This window comes from Quercus robur, chromosome 3 (assembly GCF_932294415.1).
Source record: "Quercus robur chromosome 3, dhQueRobu3.1, whole genome shotgun sequence".
Taxonomy (NCBI): Eukaryota; Viridiplantae; Streptophyta; class Magnoliopsida; order Fagales; family Fagaceae; genus Quercus; species Quercus robur.
In genome coordinates, this window is record NC_065536.1 from 19,355,929 (window position 1) to 19,378,826 (window position 22,898).

Below are 22,898 nucleotides of genomic sequence, written 5' to 3' on the forward strand. Positions count from 1 at the left end.
GGATTTCAGGATACAGGAACTGGAAGCGCAAATGGGAGGGGTGAATGTAGCATTCAAAGAGTTGATACATAAGATTTTAGACCGGATTAAGAACGAACCGTTCTTCAGATGGCCGAACAAGATGGGGGGCGACCCGTCTCGGAGGAATCAAAACTTGTATTGCACATACCACAAGGATAAAGGGCCCACCGCCGAGCAGTGCCGGGTATTAAAAGATCATCTGGGGAAACTAGTGAAGGCAGGATATTTGAAAGAGTTCGTAGTGGATTCCGGAAACCGAGATGCCAGTCATGGCGCTCAGCAAAAAGGAAACCCTCTCCCGCTGCCATTGGGGGTGATCGAGGTCATCCATGCTGCTCCGAGGGGTGCGATTGTAAACAGAAGAGGAGTATTGGCAGTGGCACCCAAAGAAACTTGCACGGAGAAACAATCACCCGAAAAGAGGATGAAAGTTGGCCGGCTGGCAATCTCTTTTGACGATGAAGATCTAGAGGGAACAATTCAACCGCATGATGATGCGTTGGTAGTAACAGTGTAGATAAGCAGCTTCTTAGTGAAAAGGGTGATGATAGACCAAGGAAGCGGAGTCGACGTAATGTACCTAGATCTATTCGATAGGCTTGGATTAAAAAATCAGGACTTGATGAAGTATGATACGCCATTGGTCTCATTTGATGGAAGAGTCGTGATTCCCAAAAGTCAAATTTCCCTTCCGGTAAATATGGAGGGCAAGGAAGTGATGGTCACCTTCATAGTAGTAAGATCATTCTCCCCATACACGAAAATCCTGGGAAGGCCGTGGATTCATGCAATGAGGGCTATTCCGTCCACCTTGCATGTGAAGGTTAAATTTCCTACCGAGCATGGAGTTGCCGTAGTACGAGGGAACCAGCAATTGGCCAGGCAATGCTTAGTCACCGCTATCAGATGGAAGGGTAAGTAGGTTGAACAAAAGGAAACCACCGAGAAAGCATCTTCATAGCAATTACAGAAGCCCGAGAACAAGTGGGGGCAAGTTGTGCTGAGAAGCTGATAAAGGTTAAAATCTTTCCAGACACTGACAGGTATTTTCAAATAGGGATGAGCATGAAGAACCAGGATAAGGTAGAAATGTTGTTATTCCTTATGCAGAATGTGGATGTCTTTGCATGGAGTCTGTACGAAGTGCCCGGCGTAGACCCCGAGTTCATTGTTCATAAGCTCAATATGGACCCGTCATTCCCCTCGAAGAAGCAGAAGCCGAGAAAAGCGGCCAAAGAGTTTGTTGACACAGTAAAGTTGGAAGTCCAGAGGCTGAAGGAAGTTGGGTTGATAAGAGAGATCTTCTTCCCGAAATGGCTAGCAAACACCGTGGTAGTAAAGAAGAAGAACGGCAAGTGGAGGGTTTGTGTGGACTTCATAGACTTAAACCAGGCATACCCGAAAGACCCGTTCCCTATGCCGAAGATTGACCAATTGGTAGATGCCACATACGGGCACCCGAGGATGATCTTCTTGGACGCTTTTCAGGGGTATCATCAGATTGCCTTGGCACCTAATGACTGAGAAAAGATAGCATTCATCTCCTCGGATGCAAACTATCACTATAACATGATGCCATTTGGATTGAAGAATGCCAGAGCCACGTACCAACGGATAATGATGAGGATGTTTCAAGACAAAATTGGGTGCACGGTAGAAGTATATATCGAAGATATGGTAGTGAAGAGTAAACAAGAAGCATGGCATGTAGAAGATCTTCGGGGAGCGTTTGAGGTGCTCCGAAAACATAAGTTGCACCTAAATGCTGAGAAGTGCACTTTCGGTGTAGGGGCTGGTAAGTTCTTGGGTTATCTAATCACTAATCAAGGAATAGAGGCCAACCCCGATCAGATCGAAGCTGTAAATCACTTGAGGCCGCTGAGCAATCCAAAAGAAGTGCAAGTATTGACTGGGATGTCAGCTGCACTTAATCGGGTCATTTCCAAATTTGCTGATCACTGTAGACCGTTCAATCAGCTTCTGAGGAAGTGGAAGGGATTTCAGTGGGATGAGGAGTATGACAAAGCCTTTCGAGACTTGGAGTATTTAACGCGAGCGCCATGTTAACGGCCCCAGATTCCGGGGAAGATTTATTCATGTACCTCTCGGTGTCTGATCATGCCATTAGTGCCATGCTGCTTAGAGACCGAGGAATATAGCAACCAGTGTATTATATAAGCAAAACCTTGGTTAATGCCGAGACAAGATACCTACCTTTGGAGAAGTTGGTGTTAGCCTTGGTGCACGCCACGAGGAAGCTGCCGCATTATTTTCAAGCTCATACTGTGTTCGTCCTGACCAAATATCCTTTATAGTCATTGTTAAAAAGGTCAGACTTCACGAGCGGAGTAGCTAAGTGGGGGACTTGGCTAGGATCCTTTGACATATGGTACAAGCCACGAAACTCAGTAAAGGGGCGGGTCCTTGCTAATTTCGTTATGGAGTTCTCTCCTAAGGACGATGGGAAGATGATCTATATTATAGAGATCGCTCGTGGAAAGTGTTTGTGGATGGTGCTTCAAGTGCTATGCGGTCGTAGCCGAAATTATCGTAATTACTCCTGAGGGGATACGATTGGAGCATTCCTTCAGATTAGGATTTAAAGCCTCTAATAATGAGGCCAAGTATGTGGCCTTTCTTGCCGGATTGAGGACCGTTTTATGCCTGGGTGCACGGGATGTAGAGATTTATTCTGATTCTCGATTGGTTGTGTATTAGATCCAGGGCAGCTTTAAAGCTTGGGATTCTCATATGAAAGCCTATTTGCGAGCAGCAAAGCAAATCATTAACAAGTTTGGAACGGTGAAGGTGGCCCAAATCAACCAGGCACAAAATAGACACGCTGACTCACTAGCCACGTTAGCCTCGTCAATGACCGAGGAGGTTCCTCGGCTTATCAAAGTAGAGCTTATAAGGGAGCCAAGTATTGGTATGATAGATAACTGCATCACGGCCGGGGTTGACGTCGCCATAATTTCAACAACCAAGCTGTGTTGGATAGACCCAATCATTGACTTCTTGGCCGATGATCGAGTTCCGGATGATGAAAAAGAAGCCAAAAAGATTCGTCGGGTGGCTTTTCAGTATTGGCTGTCAGTAGATCGTAAGTTATACCGGAGGTCTTTTGGAGGACCATACCTTTCATGTTTACACCCCCAAAAAGTAAATGAGTTTTTGTCCGAGTTGCATGACGGAGTGTGTGGAAGTCATGTAGGGGGCACTTGTTAGCCCACCGAGCGATGACTCAAGGATTTTGGTGGCCGCAGATGCAGAAAAATGCAGCGGAATATGTGTAGAAGTGTGAACAATGCCAAAAACACGCTCCCCTGATTCACCAACCAGTAGGTCATTTAAATCCCGTCAATAGTCCATGGCCATTTGCACAATGAGGGCTAGATATTCTCGGTCCATTCCCCTGAGCAACAGGTAATCGTCAGTTCGTGTTGGTGACGGATGATTACTTCACAAAATGGGCAGAAGCCGAGGCCCTGGCAAATATCCGGGATGTAGACGTCAATAAGTTTGAGTGGAAGAACATAGTCACGAGATTCGGGGTGTTGGCATCACTGATATCAGACAATGGACTACAGTTTGACAGCAAAGCTTTCCAAACCTTCTGCAGTGATCTCGGCATTAAGAACAAGTATTCCACTCTAGTGTATCCCCAAAGCAACGGCCAAGCTGAGGCAACTAACAAGACAATTTTGAACGAGTTGAAGAGAAGGTTGGACACGGTGAAGGGAAGGTGGGCCGAGGAACTACCTAACGTTTTATGGGCTTACCGTTCAACCCCCAGAAGGTCCACAGGGGAGACTCCTTTCTCCTTGACATATGGAGCAGAAGCCGTGATATAAGCCGAGGTGAACTTGTGTAATGCACGGGTTGCAGGATTTGACCCCGTCCAGAATGATGGTTTAATGCTGGAACACTTAGATTGGTTGGAAAAGTGCCAAGAATCAACAACAATACGGCTAGCAGAATACCAATAGAGACTTGCCCAACGATACAACCAAGATGTAAAAGCTAATGAATTCAGTGTCGGAGACTTGGTACTGAGAAAAGTTATGGGGAACATGCGGGATGCAAGTGCTGGCAAGTTAGCTCAAAATTGGGAGGGACCGTATAGAGTTACTGCCATTGCAGGTGCGGGAGCGTACTATTTAGAAGACCTTAACGAGAGGCCACTTCCCCGACGATGGAATGTCCACAACCTTAAGAAGTTTTACCACTGACCATTTGTGTGCGGAAATGTAAGTCTGAACTCTGTACACCGCTTTAGTCAATATGATGATGAGGTTCCTTGTTGCAGTTGTATTCAATTTCATTATTGCATATTTAGTATTAATGGATAACGTTAAGGATAGAAACCTCATTCTCGGTTCAATCAACATCACCGAGCAGGTGGAAACCTTATGCTAAAAAAAATCCTAAGGACAGAAACCTCATTCTCGGTTTGATTAATATCATTGAGCAGGTGGAAACCTTATGCTAAAAAAAATCCTAAGGACAAAAACCTTATTCTCAGTTCGATCAATATCACCGAGCAAGTGGAAACCTTATGCTAAAAAAAAAAAATTCCTAAGGACAGAAAATTCATTCTCGGCTCGATCAATATCACCGAGCAGGTGGAAACCTTATGCTAAAAAAAATCCTAAGGACATAAACCTCATTCTTGGTTCGATCAATATCATCGAGCAAGTGGAAACCTTATGCTAAAAAAAAAATTGCTAAGGACAGAAACCTTATTCTCGATTCGATCAATATCACCGAGCAGGTGGAAACCTTATGCTAAAAAAAATCCTAAGGATAGAAACCTCATTCAAAAATATGTAGAAGCTTGCCATTCATCTTCTCAAGAGAGAAAATATGTGTTGAGTAAAACACCCAAAATTTAGGGGCTTGATTTATCCTACCTTACAAATCATCCCCGGCCATACTTGTAAGAAGATAAGTGGTAACACAAAAAAAAAAAAAAAAAAAAAAAGGAGGCAACAACACAAAATAAAGCAATAGCTAAGCATTCACGAATATGATCAAAGCAAATATATGGTGAATACATTATCATCCAAATAGAGTTAACAGAAAAATAAAATCAATGTTTCGTCGCTAAACCCAACAACTGCAAACAAGTTATACCCAAGAAATAAAGCAATTGTTCAATCACCACAGCCCGGTGACATAGGTAAATTGACTGGAAATGAGATAACATTAGAAGATAATAAAAATAAAGAAAAGCAATAAGGAGTCGGTTCGGCAATCAGGTTGACGGAACGGTGGGTCCAATCTAGTCGGCTGCTTCGTTCTGCTGTTGGTCGACCATGGGAGAAAGTAGATCCCCACCAAGCTGGTCACGAGCATAGGGGATACTAGTGGCTACTGTTTCATCTAACTCTGCATGAGCATCAATTTATTCCACTAGTTCCCTCATGCTCACTGTTTCCTCCTCGTCAATAATCACTTGTGAGTTCTACACGGTTAGGGTTGAGCTCGGGAAGGGTATTTGGTCGGGATCTCTTAGAGGAGAGTCCTCAGGGACCCCCAAAACTTGCAAAGAGACAAACCATTCAGCCTCAAATCCCAACCTTCGAGCCTGATTCACAACTGGCTCCGTAGAATTCTCAGCATCTGCGAACCTTTCATCATACTACTTCTCCTCACAAGCCTCCAAAGCCGCTCTCAGGTCAGCAAGTTCCTCGGCTTGAGCAGTGTTCAAACTTACTACCTCGGCTAACTTAAGGTCTGTCTGATTCTACTTTGTCAAGAATTCTACGGACCTTTTCTCCGCCATTGCCCCTGCCTTCTCCGTGACAGCAGCTTTTTTCTCGGCAGCATTAACCGCCTTTATTTTCTCCTTAGCTGTTTTCACAACTGTCTCCCTTGCAGCCCTCTCCTGGTTAGCAACCTCGGCAAGTTCTATTGTGTGACTATCTAGGATATGGGCCAATTGAGCAGCCTGACAAAACAACAAAAATTAGTACGGCAATGAATTGAAAGGTAAATGAAAAATAATGAATGTGTAAGGGTTAGTAAGGAATTGGTAGATGAAGGGTTACCGCAATAGTATGCCACTGCAGCCTCCGCCCCATAGACTCCCCCAACCCTTCTTCAAAGGCGTGCACGTCCTCAGGCAGAAAGAGGCCCTGCACCAGAGTCTGAGCAATACAGCCCCCTTCACATTTCTCCTAGACCCGCACACAAGCGTTTGCGGGAAATGGCTTGCCATCTGGTAGAAACTTGGGCTTCCACGCTTGTGCGGCTTGGGAGGAGGATGCTATGCTCAGCCCGGCCTGGATTTGTGACTCTTGAATAACAATGCCCCCGGATGGTTAAGGAGGAGTTCAGACTACTGTATCTCTCGGACCAGTAGACGTTTGCTCGACAACTCTTTGCCTCTTCTGGACCCGTCCGGTTTGAGGAGGAGGTGGGGAGGGGGGGAGGTGCTTGACTTTGGCTTTGAAGGGGTGGCTGCTGTGCGGCTTGTCTCGCACCGGGCACGAAACGGTCTATGGTCATAGCCCTTTGGGTGTCCATATCTTCACTAAGGTAGGGTTTGGCATTTGAAAGGTCAGTTATGTCAACGACAAGTTGCTCGGCTTCCTTCACGGGAGCCTTGGGTTCAGCGGGTCCCTCAGGCTATGCAGGTTCCTCTTGAACAGGGGCTTCTTCTTGGACAAGTGCATGGGCAAGCTCTCGGAGATGCCGGGACACATGCTCCGCCGACTCGTCCCACAACGGTGCAAGTTCGTTCGAGCAAGTGTATCGCTTACCTTGTTCCTGAACTTCTCCATCTGTAAATTTTGGCAGAAGAAAATTCGCATGTCATACGTTAATATACGACAAAAGGGGGCTGTAAACCAAAAGTGCTTGTTTGAAGGGCTGCTAGGTGGAATATACCAGTTCAACTCTAAGAATTAGATGTGATGCTCAGAGCTATCCGTCCCAATGAACATATATCTCGGACTGGAGTACAAAATTCAAGTCCCTAACGTGAACTGTCCTGATATCCGGGACAAACACTTTACCCTCTACAAAAAGAATATATATATATATATATATATACATCCATACAAGAAAATGAGATACAATGTTAGTGTCCAAATAGATAAAACTACCATCGTAGAAAGACAGTTAAGTTAGGGATCAGTATGAACCCACGTCATGCCGTGAGAGGGGGCAAGGAATTTCTCCGGTAAACCAATTGCCCCCACACCCGGATGAACTCCCCGGCTGAATTCCTATTTGAGTTAGGTAGGCATGATATCAGTCGTACCCGTGTATCTCTAACTTTTAAGTAATAATTGGTATTCTTATTCCCACAAAGACTGTACATGTGGTTTATATCATAGTGGTCTAATTGTAAATCAAATGTATGGTTCAACCTACTGCCATAACTAACCACCTGGTAAAAATTGGGGGGGAGTTGTTCAGGACATAGCCCATAATACCTAAGTGTGCTGACTCAGAGAGGGTCCACGGGAAACCTAACCCCACCCTCTAGAATCGTTGTTAAGGGGAAGAAAGCAGTACCATGCCCTCTGTGGAGAGCAATTTCGCTCTCGTGGCAGTACGCCACTTCCACATCATCGGGGATATTAAACTTTTGCCTAAATATGGCTAAAGACGCCGCAGTGTCCAGAAGAAAGGCATAACCCATTTTAAAGTCTAATACTGAAGGAAGAAACTTGAAGAAAGAAGTTGAAGTAAAAGGAGGGGGAGAAAACTTACTTTGGGCTCTAGGGAAGAAAGGGTCTTTGGACTGGTAAGTAAGCACATAGATGAATGCTCGACAAAGAGTAAATTCAGGAAATGTGGAGTGAAAAAGTAAAAGAATGCTTTGTGATGAACTATTTATAGAGGTCAAAGAGGACAGAGAGACGTTTAATCAGCAATAATAAGGCACGATTAACGAAAAACTCTACTGATGTCAATTACAACCTACATGCGCGCCGCCTCGGTTCGCGAACCGTAAGGTAATAATGACAACTGAACCTAGCACCCCGGAACAGCATGTCTTCTGAGAACACATTAATGAGTTTCCGTAACCACCCAAGTCTCTACCTGTTAATCTCCTCAAATGGGAACGCCCTTTAGGTTCCTTGATTCTTCCCAGTAGCCGGGCATGAATCAAGGGGGGGCTAATGTACAGCACCGAGGTACCCAGATCCAGTTGGGCCTTGGATTCAGGCCAAGCAACATGGCCCACATCTCCAATCTCTTTCTACTCAACCCTCACAAACTACAAGCCCAAGTTTCATCACCTGACCATTGCTCGACAAAACGTTCCTAAATAATAAAGAAAGACTAACGTCTGAACACACCATAGCATGCTTCATAGTTCCCAGAAACATCATTATCGAGCATTGCAACTTGAGTTGGAACCAAGTTCCAAGGCCACATTCACCATATTCCACCCTCACCTAACCACCCACTTACAACTAATGATATTGGACCCCCAATTGCACTAACTATGGCTGTAATCATGGTTTCTCCACTAATCCAGCACTATAAATATAAGAAGATGGAAAGGGAGAAGGGTTGTTGAAAGGTTCTCAAAAGATAGAGAGTAGAAAAAAAGAGTGAGAGAGAGAGAGAGAGAGAGAGAGAGAGAGAGAGAGGAGAAACCACATTGAGTCTCTATGCCGAGAACGACCCAAAGTAGGAAATTTTAAGCCCACTTCACAAGTAAGTTGTGAGCCCAAGTGAGGTCAGGCCCAATAGTCTCACTTCTGGCGCGCACAGATAGGTTAGTGTAATCTCTATTTTGTAAAAGTAGCAGGTACATGAAAAGAAAAGGTAAAGAGCTGATACAAATTACTCCTACATATTTTATAATTGATTTTGTAAAATTTAGAATGTGTCAATGTTTAATTTTGATAGTGTAGGTGTGTGTATATACAAATACAAGTTTGGGTGTGTACATGACGTCATTGATATTGGTTTGCACGAAACATTTGCAACATGAAGATGTGAATAATTGGAGGTCATATCCATGGATACACTTCCAAAATTCCAATACAAGATAAATTCATTTAAGGTGCATAATCCACTGAATTCACTTACTTTTATAGAAATATATGTGTGATCAATCCTAAAACGTATATGTATTACTTACTTGGGCCAAGTTTGAATGTGGAATCTTTATGATAATAGTTATTTTGTGTGTAAATTTTAATCCAAATCTCCCATTTTGTGTGTAAATTTCATTAGGTTTTAATCGTATTTGAATCTAATCTTCGTGTACCATAGGTGCTCACAACTTTTACATGTCTTGATCTCTTCATGTTATTGGAAATTGTCACTATGGTTAATATTAACACTTTCCTTTGTTAGAAAATATTTGTGATCTAAACTCCTTTTCTGGAAAAAAAAAAAATTGTATATGTATTTTTTATGATTGGAATTTAGTTTGAAAAACATGAAGTTCTCTATAAAATTTGTGATCTCTCATTTGTTGAATGCTTTGATGATATATGGGTTTTATTCTTTAGGTGGAGAACTATGTTTCAAATCTCAATTAATTGTTTGGTCTTTTTATCGTGATGTGAAATTTGACATGTTCATCTATGAAGTTGCAAATTTGAGATATGGGTTTTTAGCCTATTGGATTAGTAAAAGGAATATTGGGAATAATTTGAGAAAGACCCAAATTGAATATGTGACTACTAAGTTTTCAGTAGAATGGGAAAATTTTGGAGTTTAAAATGAGACAAAGATTGTAAATTTTGAAAATAAGATATAAATTGAAGACAACTAGAATAGGTTATTTGAATAAGCCATTTTATTGCTAACCTAGGTGGTCATTTCGTGGGTGATTAGAAGCTTGGTTGCATTGAGAAACTTACTTTTAAGATATAAGAAAGTATTTTTGGGATATGAACATAGGTTATTTTTTTTGTCTCTCATCATGAGTCAATGACATTGCTTATATGACCTTTTCTTTTTCTTGGTCATTTAAATTTTGTTAACCTATATGGTTTACTTCTTTGACCTTTTTGTCATCCTCTAGCATGTCCCCTTTAACCTCTAGCCTGATTTTAACTGCATTATGCATAAGGTTCAAATTTTGTACTTTGGTTAAATGATATAACTCATAAGTATACAGAGTCTAATTTGGCTCGAGTGGCAGGATGTTTTGCAGAGAGTTCATTAACCATGGAGACCATGATTCAATCGTCAAATATGAGCAGTTGCATTAAGGGTGTTAATTCTGATCCACCTTCAACCATTTTGCACCTAAAGGTGCCATATTGGGAACTTGATGTAACCCTTCTTTCTAAACTTTCTTTCAAGTGGAAAGTTGGTGGTCTTTATCCACAAGACAGTGAGAGTTTCTTTAATGCATGATCATGTGATGTTTGTTTTTAATTTTAAATAATAGTTGCCACCAAAAATCTAGGATTTATCTATGCTTATTTTTAATGATTAAATGTGATTATTGGGGAAAAAAGATTTGTGGGAACATGGTTGGTTTAGGAGTTTCCATATTATAGAGTTTCCATATTATGCGAGGGCCATTGGAGTCACTTCTAGCGTTGCTACGAAACTTTAGGCCTTAGAGAGATGGGATTCACTTATATATTTCCCTCAAATTGCCAGTAGTGGAAATTAAGCTAGATGCGAAGCTGGTTGTTGATCTCTTGAAAAAGGAAGTTGGGAACCCAAATGGTAATGATGCTTTTGTGGCTGACTGTAGAGAAGGATAGAAGGAAATTCCTCTAGTTAGAGTTCAACATTGCTACCAGGAAGCCAACAAGTGTGCCAATGCACTAGCTAGAAAGGGAGCTCTTCTATCTTAGGATTTTGTTGTTTTTGTAGAGCCCCCATCGGATGTTGCTCTGCTCCTTAGTTTTGATTCTATTGGCACTATGTATGACCGTCATGTTTACTCCTTTTGGAGGTTGCTTAGTTGTTAATGATAATTTCCTTTCCACCAAAAAAAAGAAAAAAGAAAAAAGAAAATATACGTGGCACGACGCTTGTTTTATTTGTAAATCTAGAGATTGGTGCAAGGTACTTGCTGGTTGTTAGCATATGCTTATTACTACTGCTATTAGGCTTTCCATTAAGGAAGTCTTTTTAAATGTGGTGCAAAGAGCGTGTTGGTGAATTTGGTCTTTACAAATGGCACAGTTATATTGACATTTATGTTGGAAAAATAATATTGTGTGAATAAGAAATTGATGTTTAATTTGTTCACTTGAAAATGTTATTAAAAGTGATGAAAATCCTGAGTCCCACATAGAACAGGAAAGAGATAATATATGAGTTTATATGCTCATGGGCCAGACATTGGGTTGGCCTTTAATTTTTTTGACTAAACTTCAATTTCATTAAACACTAACAAAAGAGCACAATGAGGAATCTTCCATACAAACTGACATAAGAGAGGGAAGAAGATTACTCTTATTGAAACAAAATTGCTAGTAGGAGTTCAACGCAAATCTAGCAGTTGAATATGCAGTTGAGTTGCTGTTTCTCCTAATCTAGCGAAACTTACAAGAAAAAAACTAGAAACTAAGCTACGGATGTTGTTAATAATAGTGCAAATGTTCCAATCTGGTATATGGTCCTGCGATGACAAAGCATTGAAGTAAACCTGTGCGTCACCCTAACAATGACAGTCTTCCAATGTTCTTGAATCGCAAGCTGTACAGCCCAAAGAATAGAGGTAGCTTCTGCTTGAGATGGTGAGCATGAATGGAGACCCCAAATATATAGGACTTCACCTTGATGATCTTTAGCGACCACTGCCAGGGCAGATTTGGAGCTATTTAGTGCAGCATCCACATTAAGTTTGATCCATCCATGAGGGGAGGGGTCCACATAGGATTTGGCTGAACTGTTGGTAGTGCTCTTGTGATTGAGAAAACTCTGGAATACTCCAAGAACCTTGTTTGAACATTTTTCTTAGAAAGATGGATATCAGCTATACCATCTTGAAACTGAATTAGGTTCCTTGTCCTCCAAATTTCATCAATGATCAATGCCATATTGAGGGAGATGGTCCATTAATCATGTGATGGGAGGGGGGAATTTGGAGGAATTAAGATCAGCTTGATAATGTCCTCATTAGTTGCAAGGGAGGAGGTTTCAATGCGTAGACCCCAGCAAGCAGAAGCCCATAAAGCCCTGGCGAAAGGACAACCAAAAAAGAGGTGGATAGGAGATTCTTTTGCATTATTATAGAGAATGCATGTAGGATCAATGTGGTCAAGTCTTCGATTCAGATTCACCTTTGTAGGGAGTGCACCAGCTCCAATTCTCCACAGCAGCATTCTTTATCTTTCGGGTAGCTTTGCCTTCCAAAGCTTCTTCCAGTGGCTACTTTGGAGATTAGCGCTGATAGAGGATCTGAATGAGACATTGTGGACTGATTTGACTGAGAAGATTCCCTTAGGATCTAGCACCTATATAAGCTTATCTTGCCTAGGACTGTAAGGGATAGGAATAGCTGAGATTGCTTTAGCTGATTCAGCAGAGAATAATTCAGTCACCATTGCAACTTTCCAAGTTTAGTTTGAAAGGCTTAGTAAGAGGCAGTCTCTAGTCCAGCGGTCATGTTTGAATCCGAACTTGCTGGAGATTCGCACATGACTCTATGCAATTTCATGATGAAAAAGTCAGACTAAGCCCTGAATGAGTAAGGCAACCAGGAAATAAACCTAGCTGATCAAAACAAATTTCCGCTAGTTAAAGCGGAAATCAAAAGAGGAAAAAAGCCATAAAGCCATGAAAGCGTTCCACTCGTGACTGATCGGAGGGAAGGCAGGAATCCAGAAAACAGACTAATTGTTTGGAAGAAAGCCATGGTAGAAATGAGAATTCCCTGCATATAGTTGGTCTGTACCCTACCAGCTAGCCTTGCACTTCCTTATTCACTCTTGAACTATAAGAATGCTAGGCTGAAGACCGTCATGCTTTGCTTTGAAAGGTCAACAACTCATATGCCTTCAGTTGTTGTTGAGTGTTTGTGCTCACTCTAGGTTGAGGTTTGAAGCCTTCTAGCCATGGAACCTAAGGGTCTACCCATATATTTATTGACTTTCCATCACCTAGTAGATAGGAAACTCCTTTTTCTACAAGCTTCTTAGCACCCTCAATATCTCTCCAAGTGGTGGAGGCAATTTTGGGTGGTTCAGCCCTTAACCAATCACTACTAACTTTGTACTTCACTCGAAGCAAATCCATGCAAATACTCTCTTTTCCAAAACAAACCATCCAAGCTAGTTTTGCTATCAAGGTTGAGTTTACCTCTTTGGATTTCTTAAAACCCAGACCACCTGCACTCTTGGGGCAGCACAGCATTGGGTTGGCCTTTGGCATATGTGAACTAGGCTCTCTTGTCCAAATAATAATTTTTTATTATTTTTTTTTGAGTCAGTCAGTCTATGCACAACAGTTATTATTCGAATAGTATGTTTGTTCACTAACGTATATAAATTCATAGTCCCTCATTCATGAAAACTGACTTTTGGAAAAAACTCTCTTTGAGAGAAAATAATTTTCTGCATTCATTTGAGTCAAAGAGAAAGAAAGAGACATAAAGTAGGTCGCAGAGCACGAACCTAGTGTGCTTCTTCTTCGTGCTGTAGATCATTTTATCCTGGGAGGTAGATGTCCATGAGTCTCAAAACACCACAGATTGTGTAAGGGGCAAAATCTGCTTTAAGGAGATTGTCTCAAACACAAGACTTAATCTAAATCATTCATTCTTTACGCAATTGGTCTGTTAGTTTTTTAATTATTTGCAAATTTCTTCTTATATATACAGTATCTATTTATTGTTTTTGTCTATCACATTTATTTGTGTTATTGCTTATATTTAGATCTGTATGTTATTCCTTTTGTTTTATCACAAAAGTAAATTTTTGAAATATATCCAACAATTTATTGGTTGGACTTTACTGTTATATTGTTTACTAGAAGCATCAGCAGCGGGTTGCCATTTTTATGCATCAAATAGGAGGATAGGAGTTTGTCTCTCGAGCAGTAGACACACAAAGATGAAAGCTTGACTGCTTGTGTTTTTGTTTTGGTTTGGTTTTATTTATTTTTCTTGGTTTTGGCTGGATTGATGTATAGATACAAACTTGGGTTTTTATGATGTAATTAACAAGAACACTATTTTATTTCTTTGATAGTACTAACAGAACAGTAGATTTACTATTTCAGAGTTTGTTTGGCTCTAAAGATATTTAGAATTTGTTTGGTTCTTGTCACGCCCCAAACCCAACTATAAAGATAGCCATGTGACAACCGCCGCACGCTTATAAAATAAGCACCCCATAAGTGTGTAAGGCCTTCTTAGCAACTAAAATTTATCCTCAAAAATTAAATCAAATAATTCCAAAATACCTCAACAATTTCTTTATGAATAGATCTCCAATAATTTAAAAGGAACAAAATCCAAACCTCATGTACATAATGCCAATTGGCCGATAAATATAAAACTATTAGAAGACCATCCAATCCCAAAATCACTAAGCTTCCTTTCCTGCTAACAACACAACAGCAAAACTCACTATTCTTCACAATCTGAAACTAGAGGGGAAAAAAAGGGAGTGAGTTGATAACTCAATAAGTAATGAAAGTCCCAATAAGTTCTATCAAGCAATAGATCTGTAAAGTAATAAGATGAAATATAAGTCTTCAAAAGTTATAATATACTATGGGTTTTCATAAATAACTAAAAAAGTTTCATAGTCTTAAGATAATAAGTTGCAAATAGATCAAATACTTTAATCTAACAAATATATCATAGATGGTTTAGAAAGCAGTCAGTTTTCCATATATCAATACTATAACTTACAGTACGTTCCAAAAAGATACATAAGCAGTTTTAATTGACTCAAAATAGTTCAAATACTCATACATTTTCAAAATCACATATGTAGTTTTAAGGATTCAAAATAGTTCAAATATTCAAACGTAATTCATATTCTTAACAATCTTATGACTATGGTCATGTTATATCCCCGTGACTGGGCATCAGAGTACCAATGAATAACCCCTATTGGCTGGGTATCAGAGTACCAATGAATAATCCCCATTGGTTTGGATATCGGAGTACCAATGAATAACCCCCATTGGTTAGGTATCAAAATACCAATGAATAACCTCCATTGGTTGGGTATCAGAATACCAATGAATAAACCCCATTGGTTGGGTAACAGAGTACCTGTGAATAACCCCCATTGATTTGGATATCAAAATCAATTCATAGTCAAATTGTCCATAATCGTATGTATAAAACCATAGTTTCTAACAAAAATATATCTTATTCAAATACGTATAAATATATATATATATATATATATATAATCATATATTCAATAATCAAATATATTTGTGATATCTCTATATTCTTATTTTAAATCAATATAGCTAACAAATATCAATTAAATAAAATAAATCTTATATTCAGTGCTCATATATATTTGTGAAAATTCTTTATTCATTACTTTGAATCAGTATAACTAAAAACAATTAAATAAAATACATCATATATTTAGTAATAAAATATATTTGTGATAATTCTTTACTTGAAATCAGTAATACATTAGAAATAAAATTGCAATAACTGTAAACAAATTTCAGGAGTTAAAACATGCAAAATAAAAGCAATTAGGATAAGGTTACTTACCTCTAAAAGCCATTCCAACAAGAACTTTTCCCTATCACTTCCCCTAAAATCCTTAGATATCACCTAAAATAATTTTCAAATATTTTTTACTCAATAATCAAATAATTTAAGAAGGGCTTATAACGGTACCTGAATAACAGAAAGAATTCTAAAATATCCAATAATTTCTCTTTATTATCTCAAAATAAAAATCCATGTATTCAATATATAAATATAAATATATATATATATATATATCATATGCTGCCACTAACAAAACTTAGGATACATATAATCATTCAATCTATAGTTCTACATGTGTTCTCTTTTTTTTCCTTTTTTTTTTTTTTTTTTCGCCATTGCCGCCTTTAGTTTTCTTTTGGCATGAGGACAAATCACACGAACCAAGCTCTGCCACAAGCTTTTATTGAAACTATTCTTCCTCTACCAAGTCAAAAAAAAAACAATAATAATACATTAGAAAGAAGTTGATGTTTCTTCTTTGCATCAAGTGGTTATTATTATTATTATTTTTTTCTCCATCAATCCGATTCAATTCCTTAAGAAAATTTCATAGAACACACCCATTTGGCCATGGCTAAAGGAAGTCTCACTGTTGGCCAAAATACTCACATAAGAAAATATTCTAATACCTCATAAAATTTAAATTTGACAAGTGAATAAGATTTCTTAAGCTCTTACCTCAAGAATGTAGTCAATCCTTCTCTACTTTAATCCTCTGAGTAGTCTCCTCTCTCAAATTATTTCTGCCATTATACACTGACTTAAAAAAATTATACTATAGGGTTTCAACCTTATTTTCTAAAAAAGCCCCTTGGCAATGTTAATTATAACAATTGACCCCACAAATAAATTTACTTAAATACCCCTCCTTTTAAATCCTTTTTTTTTTTTTTGGGTATTACACTAGGTTTAGGCTTGCTCAAAGTGCGTTTATTTGTAAAATTGGAATCGAGTGATTGTAGGATTTATTGGTCTAAATTTGCAAGACTCGATTGATCGAAAATTAGACTCGATTAATCGAATCTTGTGCAGATTTAATTTTCTACAGAATTTCCAATTCAGCTGAAGCCTATTTGACATGTAGGGTTTTATGTTTTACTCCAAGTATAAAAAGAAAAACTCTAACTACGTTTTAGATGTCTTTGATGTGCTGCATGTTGAATCTCTTGTGAAATCTAGAGGTGTTTACCTTCATACACACTTTGGGTTATCAAGATCAAGATTCATGTCAAGAACTTGGTGATCGCTTTAGTTGCTGCATAAAGAATTTAAAGAAGATCTGAAACCTTTAAATGGAGTCTTAAAGTCACAAGTGGGAGTACATATGGTTGCAGTGGAACAAGAAAAGAAGTAGTCCATGGACTCAGAGCTGTCACGAGGTCGTGGTAATAAGTTTTCTATTCAAGGTAGCAATAAGATGTTTTTGGTCTAAGTCTTATTGTACAAACTTCAATTCTTTTATAATGGATCTGTTTTACCTTAAGGATAACTAGGTTAAATCCTCCCCAGATTTTTTACTGGTTTAATTTTCCTAGGTTATCATATTGTGTGTTTTTTATATTTCCGCATTACTTACATGATATGATTTGAATGTGTTAACCTAGATCTGAATAATTTATCTAAGTAATCACTTGGCTAAATAACTAGGTTAAACAACTTGTGTTTTAAGGGGTCTAAAAACATATAAGTAGTATCAAAGCGGGTTAGCTCTTGTGTTTTAGATCTTTTGGTCTAAGAGTTGATCCTTGACCCCTGTTGTCATGGAACACGGTCACGCTCTTGTGATCCCACCTCACTTTGATAGGAACAACTATGCCTACTGGAAAGTAAGGATGAAAGCATTCTTGAAAGCTATTGATGAAAGAGTTTGGAATTCCGTTAAATACGGATGGGAGAAATCGACTACTCCTATAAGTGAGTGGTTAACTTCTCAGAAGGAAGCAGCTGCTTTTAATAGCAAAGCCATGAATGCTATTTTTAATGCTGTTTCTATGGAGGAATTCAAGAGAATCTCTAATGTTGAGGTTGCTCATACTGCATGGAATATTCTCCAAACTGTGTATGAAGGCACAAAGGTAGTTAAGATTAATAAACTACAGTAGTTAACTACCAGATTTAAGTATTAGAATGTCTGATAATGAATGTTTTGATGAATTCTATGCTAAATTGAATGATATTGTTAATTCTGCTTCTAATTTGGGTGAAATTTATAACCAACCTAATATTGTTAGGAAGATACTTAGATTCTTGATTGGGGACTTTAAACCCAATGTGACTGCCATCACTGAAAGCAAGATGTGAATTTCATCCCTATTGATGAGCTTGTAGGATCTCTTTAGTCCTATGAGCTAGACCTACCTAAGACAAACAAATCCAAATCAATGGCTCTTAAGTCAGTTGATGATGTTGATGGGAATAGATTTGATGATGATCTCTCTTCTACAGAGATTACATATCTTGCCAAGAACTTTAGAAACTTTCTTAGGAACAACAATAGAAGGGCAAGAGGTAAAAACAATGTTGAACCTAGGAGTTTTAAGAGGAATGAACCCACTAAAGTGAACAATACTGATAAATCTAAAGAGAAAGTAGGTCAAACCTTTAATAATTCTTTGGATTAACAATTTTTTGGTTGTCAAGGGTATGGTTATGTGAAATCAAAATGTCCTACATTCTTGAGATCAAAAGGTAAAGCTATGGCTATAACCATTAGTGATGATGAAGTTTCTGATCATAAACCTGGTAGTGATGAGGATGGAAACTTCATTGCTTTCACAGCTACTGCTATAGTTGATGAAAGAGTTTTGGTTGAAGAGAACCCTTCTGATGGGGAACTCTCTGAGAGTGTTGATTTGCAAGAAGCTTATAATAAGCTTTGCTAGGTTGTTCTAAAGGATGCAATGAATGTTGATTTAGGTTTAAAGAAAATTGCTTCCCTTGAGCTTGATAAGAAAAATTTATTGTTGAAATTTTTTGATGCAAATGAATTGATTGATAGGGTGAAGACTGAAAATATAGTGTTACTTGATAAGATAAAGAACTTAGAACTAGAACTATCTATTGCTAGAGAACAAACTAATAGGTCTGCTAGTTCTAAACATGATCACATGTTAAGTATTCAGAAATCTCCCTTAGACAAAACTAGTTTAGGTTTTGCAGATGACATCTTTGTGTTTGAAACTCATTCCATAAACTTTGTTTCTTCTTTTGAACCCTCCAAGAGTGAGATTGTCAAACCAGTTGAAGTCACACCACCTCCTAGAAAGATTAGGGTTGATCTTAAAGAGTCTAAGCCTAAGAATCCTACCCTCCCTAAGGATAAATTGCATGATAGACCTCTATGGGTTTGTCATTTTTGTGGAAAGACTGAGCATATTCACCCAAACTATTTCAAGTTGCAAGCTACTAAGCAAGCAAATAAGCCAAAAGTACATGTACCTCAAGCATAAGATCCTATGGTACTTATTGGTGAATTGGTAAAAGTTTTAAACCTTTATACCAATCCTAGAGTTGCTCACCATTCTAATATGAATAATAACTCCAATGCAAGAGTTGCATCTAAAAAGTTTTGGATGCAAAAGGCTCAATCGAATTGAGTCTTTCTGACATAGTCCTTGTGCTTCATCTCAATATTCTTTGTGACCATTTTTTTGTTTTTTTGTTTTTTTTGTTTTTTTTTTGGTTTTGTTTTTCCTTTTAAAAATAAAAATAAATAAATAAAAGGAAGGAAGGAAGGAAAAATGTATTTTGTATTATTTTTCTTGGACTTGTAATTAAGGTTGGCCATATTATCTTTACATAACATGCTTGGGTACCTTGTTTAGCTTGGATGAGCTTATTTTACTACACTTTACTAGTTTTAGCTATGCAGTGCATGTTGTGTGTGAGTTGTTTATAGTTTTTGATCACTTGATCTTGATTTTGAAGTCACATGCTTTTGATTGTAAAGACTAGAACTTAATGAGAAAGGCATAAATAACCATCTCACCACTATTTACTAGCCAATCCTGAACACCTTAGTGCATATCATAAGATTTTGTGCTCGAGAAAGTGTAGCACATGCACAAAAAGAAAATAAGGTGTAGCCTTGGATTAAAACTAAAATTGGTGTGTACATTATTGGGCTATAATAAATTCACAATGAAATAAAATTGGTGTGTACATTATCTGGCAAATCAAATACTTTCACATTGGAATAAAATTGGTGTGTACATTATGAGGCAAAACAAGAAACTTACATGATTGCTAGCTTGTTTTCAAGGAGATGTGAGAGTTATATGATGTAACTCTTTAGGTGATAGTCTCTTCTAAACTTATGTGATGAATTTTGTAGAAATTGTGATTGATTACTATCTACATATCACCTCACATGTATCTCAAGCTATTGCTAGTTGCACACACTACATAAGTTATAATTTGCTAAACTTAGTTCATGATATTGTGTGTGATTTTATTGTGGCCATCCAAGATTATATGTTCCTTGATTTTAATGCAAAATATGTTTAATGTTTGAGTTTTAAGGACAAATTGATTGAAAAACTTGTTTTTGGAAGGTCTAGGTTATTTTCAAGTGTTTTTGAAAAACTTTTAATCTCATACTCATGCATTTCACTCATGAAACACTATGCTTTAAGGAGTTTCTGCATAAAATTGCTCTGTATTTCAAAATTTTCATTTTTCCAGATTTTCAATCGATTGAATCTATTGCTCGACCGATCAAAAATGTGATAAAAACTCTGGTTTGAATTTGCCTGGCTCGATTGGTGCTCGATTGATCGAATTTAATTTTCGATCGATCGAAGCTAATTTTCAACTGATCGAAAATCGATTAGTGAGTGTTTTAAAAAGAAGTTTCTCATGTATTCTTCATACTTTTCAAACTTTTTCAAACACTCCTCTCACTGTTTTTTCTCGATGGATCCAATCTAAATCATTTTTGTTGTTTTCTTCCTCAAATTTTTCAAGGGTTTTTGTCTTCAAGCTTGAGTAAGTCTCTTTTACCCTTTCTTTTTCATTTAAATCACATTTTTCATGCATATCATGCATTTTCATTGAAAATTTCGAACAAACCATTTTTTTTTTTATTTGAGATCATTTTAGTTGTTTTTAATCAAAATAAATCGATGGGTTTTTGTTCTTAGATGATATTAACATGATTCCCATGCATTAATTTGATTAATTTTGTGATTTGTGGAAAATTGAAATTTCTAGGTATTGAAACTTAGTGAAATTGAGGATTTTGTTCAATTAGGTTAAAATTGTTGAAATTGACTTGTGTTATTGGTCGATTATATGATTATATGATGCTTTCTAACTAATGTAATGATTAATTAATCAATTTGGTTTAATTTTTGGAATTGGGCTTTTCAAAATTTGGGGTTTTTGAAATAAAACTCTATGTTCAAGTCAATTGATGGTTTATAAAGTAAAATTGAACAAATTTCAATGCATTAGAGCATGCATCATATGTGCATTCATTTCATGCATCATATAGATTGTTATTTTCTATATTTTTTTTGCTCTAACCCTCTCTAATGTAGTTTGCCCTTGGTTTTTTTGTTTCCTTTCTTTCTTTTCTATTTATGTCTTTCCTTTCCAACCCCTAGCATCATGGTTAGAAATACTAGAGCAAAGAAAACCACCGCCTCCTCTACCCTGACTTTTGAGAGTGATAGGTTTAGAATTGAGAAAAATCAAGAAACCCATGAGGAGCTAAACATTTTTAGGTCATTTTGGGCTGAGCCTAAGGTCATATTAGATGAGTTAGATCCAGAGATATATATGAACTTTGAGTGTAGGGGCTGGTTGCCACTCTTAGACGTCAAGCATCCTCCTCCAGCTGCTTTGATTAGAGAATTCTATTCGAACCTTTATGTCCACTCCGATGATTCCAACATATAGTATGTGAGGAGTTGGATAAAGGATGAAGAGTATGTCATTACTCCAGCAGTAGTGGCCTCTGCTCTTGGTGTACCTTTGGTACAGCAGCCTGTATACCCATACATCGAGACCCCTCCTCTTGATGAGATTATGTCTTTCATCATTGGTACTACCATCAGTTGGGGTATTGATCCTCGTGTCACTTCCCATGAGCTTACTGAGCTCAGTTATTTGTTTTTTCCTATTTCTTGTCATTCTATTTGGCCTATCTCTCATCTTCACACTATTCCCATTGACAGATATGCATTTTTGTATGCCCTAGTTACCGATGCTCCTATGAGTTTTCCTACTCTTTTCATTTGATCTCTTGTTGAGGTTCATAGGAGTAGTGCAAAATCTCATGGTCTTTTCTTTCCTGTTTTTATTCATAGGATTCTTTTAGATTTAGGTTTAGAGGATTTTCTTACATCTGAGACTATACATATCATAGCTCCTATAGGTGCTACCTTTTCTTCGGCAAAGAGCAACTCAGTTGAAAGCTAGCTCTAAACGCTCTAGAGTTGAGTCTTCTACAAGTGCATCTAGGCCTCCTACATCTGGTGACCCCACTGCTAAGGAGTTTGTAGACCCTACAGCTATTGTTGAGCCTCCTGCTTCTTCATCAAGCGATTCTTCAATACAAAGTATGCTAGACATTGTCATGACCATTTAGGCAGTGCATGGTCTGCTTCTTTTGGATGTGCTCATTGAGCTTCAGGCTTTACGAGCAGATTTGGCGAGTATTAGAGGATCTACTCTGCAGCCTCCAACTTTTGATGATGAGTCATGATTGCCCTTTGGCAATTCGTCACAAAAAGGGGGAGTACATATGCATGTTGATAGGGGGAGTTTTTGTTTTGGAGCTAGACTGTATCTAAGAGCTTGATGTACGTTGTTTTGGCTTTTGATGTATTTTGTTGTATTTATCATTTATGGGTTGTATATGTTAGAAGGAGATACTATGTTTTTTATTTCTTTTATTGTTTCTTGTTTCACATATGATACATTGGTTATTGATTTATATTATGAGGTTATTCATGGTATATGTCTTATTTTATGTTATGTGAGATCAAGAATTTATTTTAGTTTACTTGTATTTTCCACACATGTGTTTATGTGTTTGTTGAGTGTTTCAAGAATTTATAGGTTAATTCAGTCGTGGCTACTATCTACACTGGCAACTGACAGATAGTAGTTAGGTTGAATTTTATTTGGGCATTTTAAATTTGAATGGGCTGTTTGTAACTTTGAGCATTTCATTTTTGTGATGTGTTTTGTCACGGATTGCCAAAGGGGGAGTTTGTTAAGTTCT

The 22,898-nt window shown here is 38.0% G+C and overlaps 1 protein-coding gene across 1 annotated transcript; it reads left to right on the forward strand.

Moving 5' to 3' along the window:
• The first annotated feature begins 31 nt into the window (after positions 1-31).
• Positions 32-538, forward strand: LOC126719362 (uncharacterized). The gene has a single exon (XM_050421930.1). It carries the CDS (start codon positions 32-34, stop codon positions 536-538), a length of 507 nt encoding a protein of 168 aa, XP_050277887.1.
• The last annotated feature ends 22,360 nt before the right edge of the window (positions 539-22,898 follow it).

What these genes read in the sequence shown, in the direction of transcription:
- LOC126719362 (XM_050421930.1), top strand. Translation starts at nt 32, where the DNA reads ATGGGAGGGGTGAATGTAGCATTCAAAGAGTTGATACATAAGATTTTA.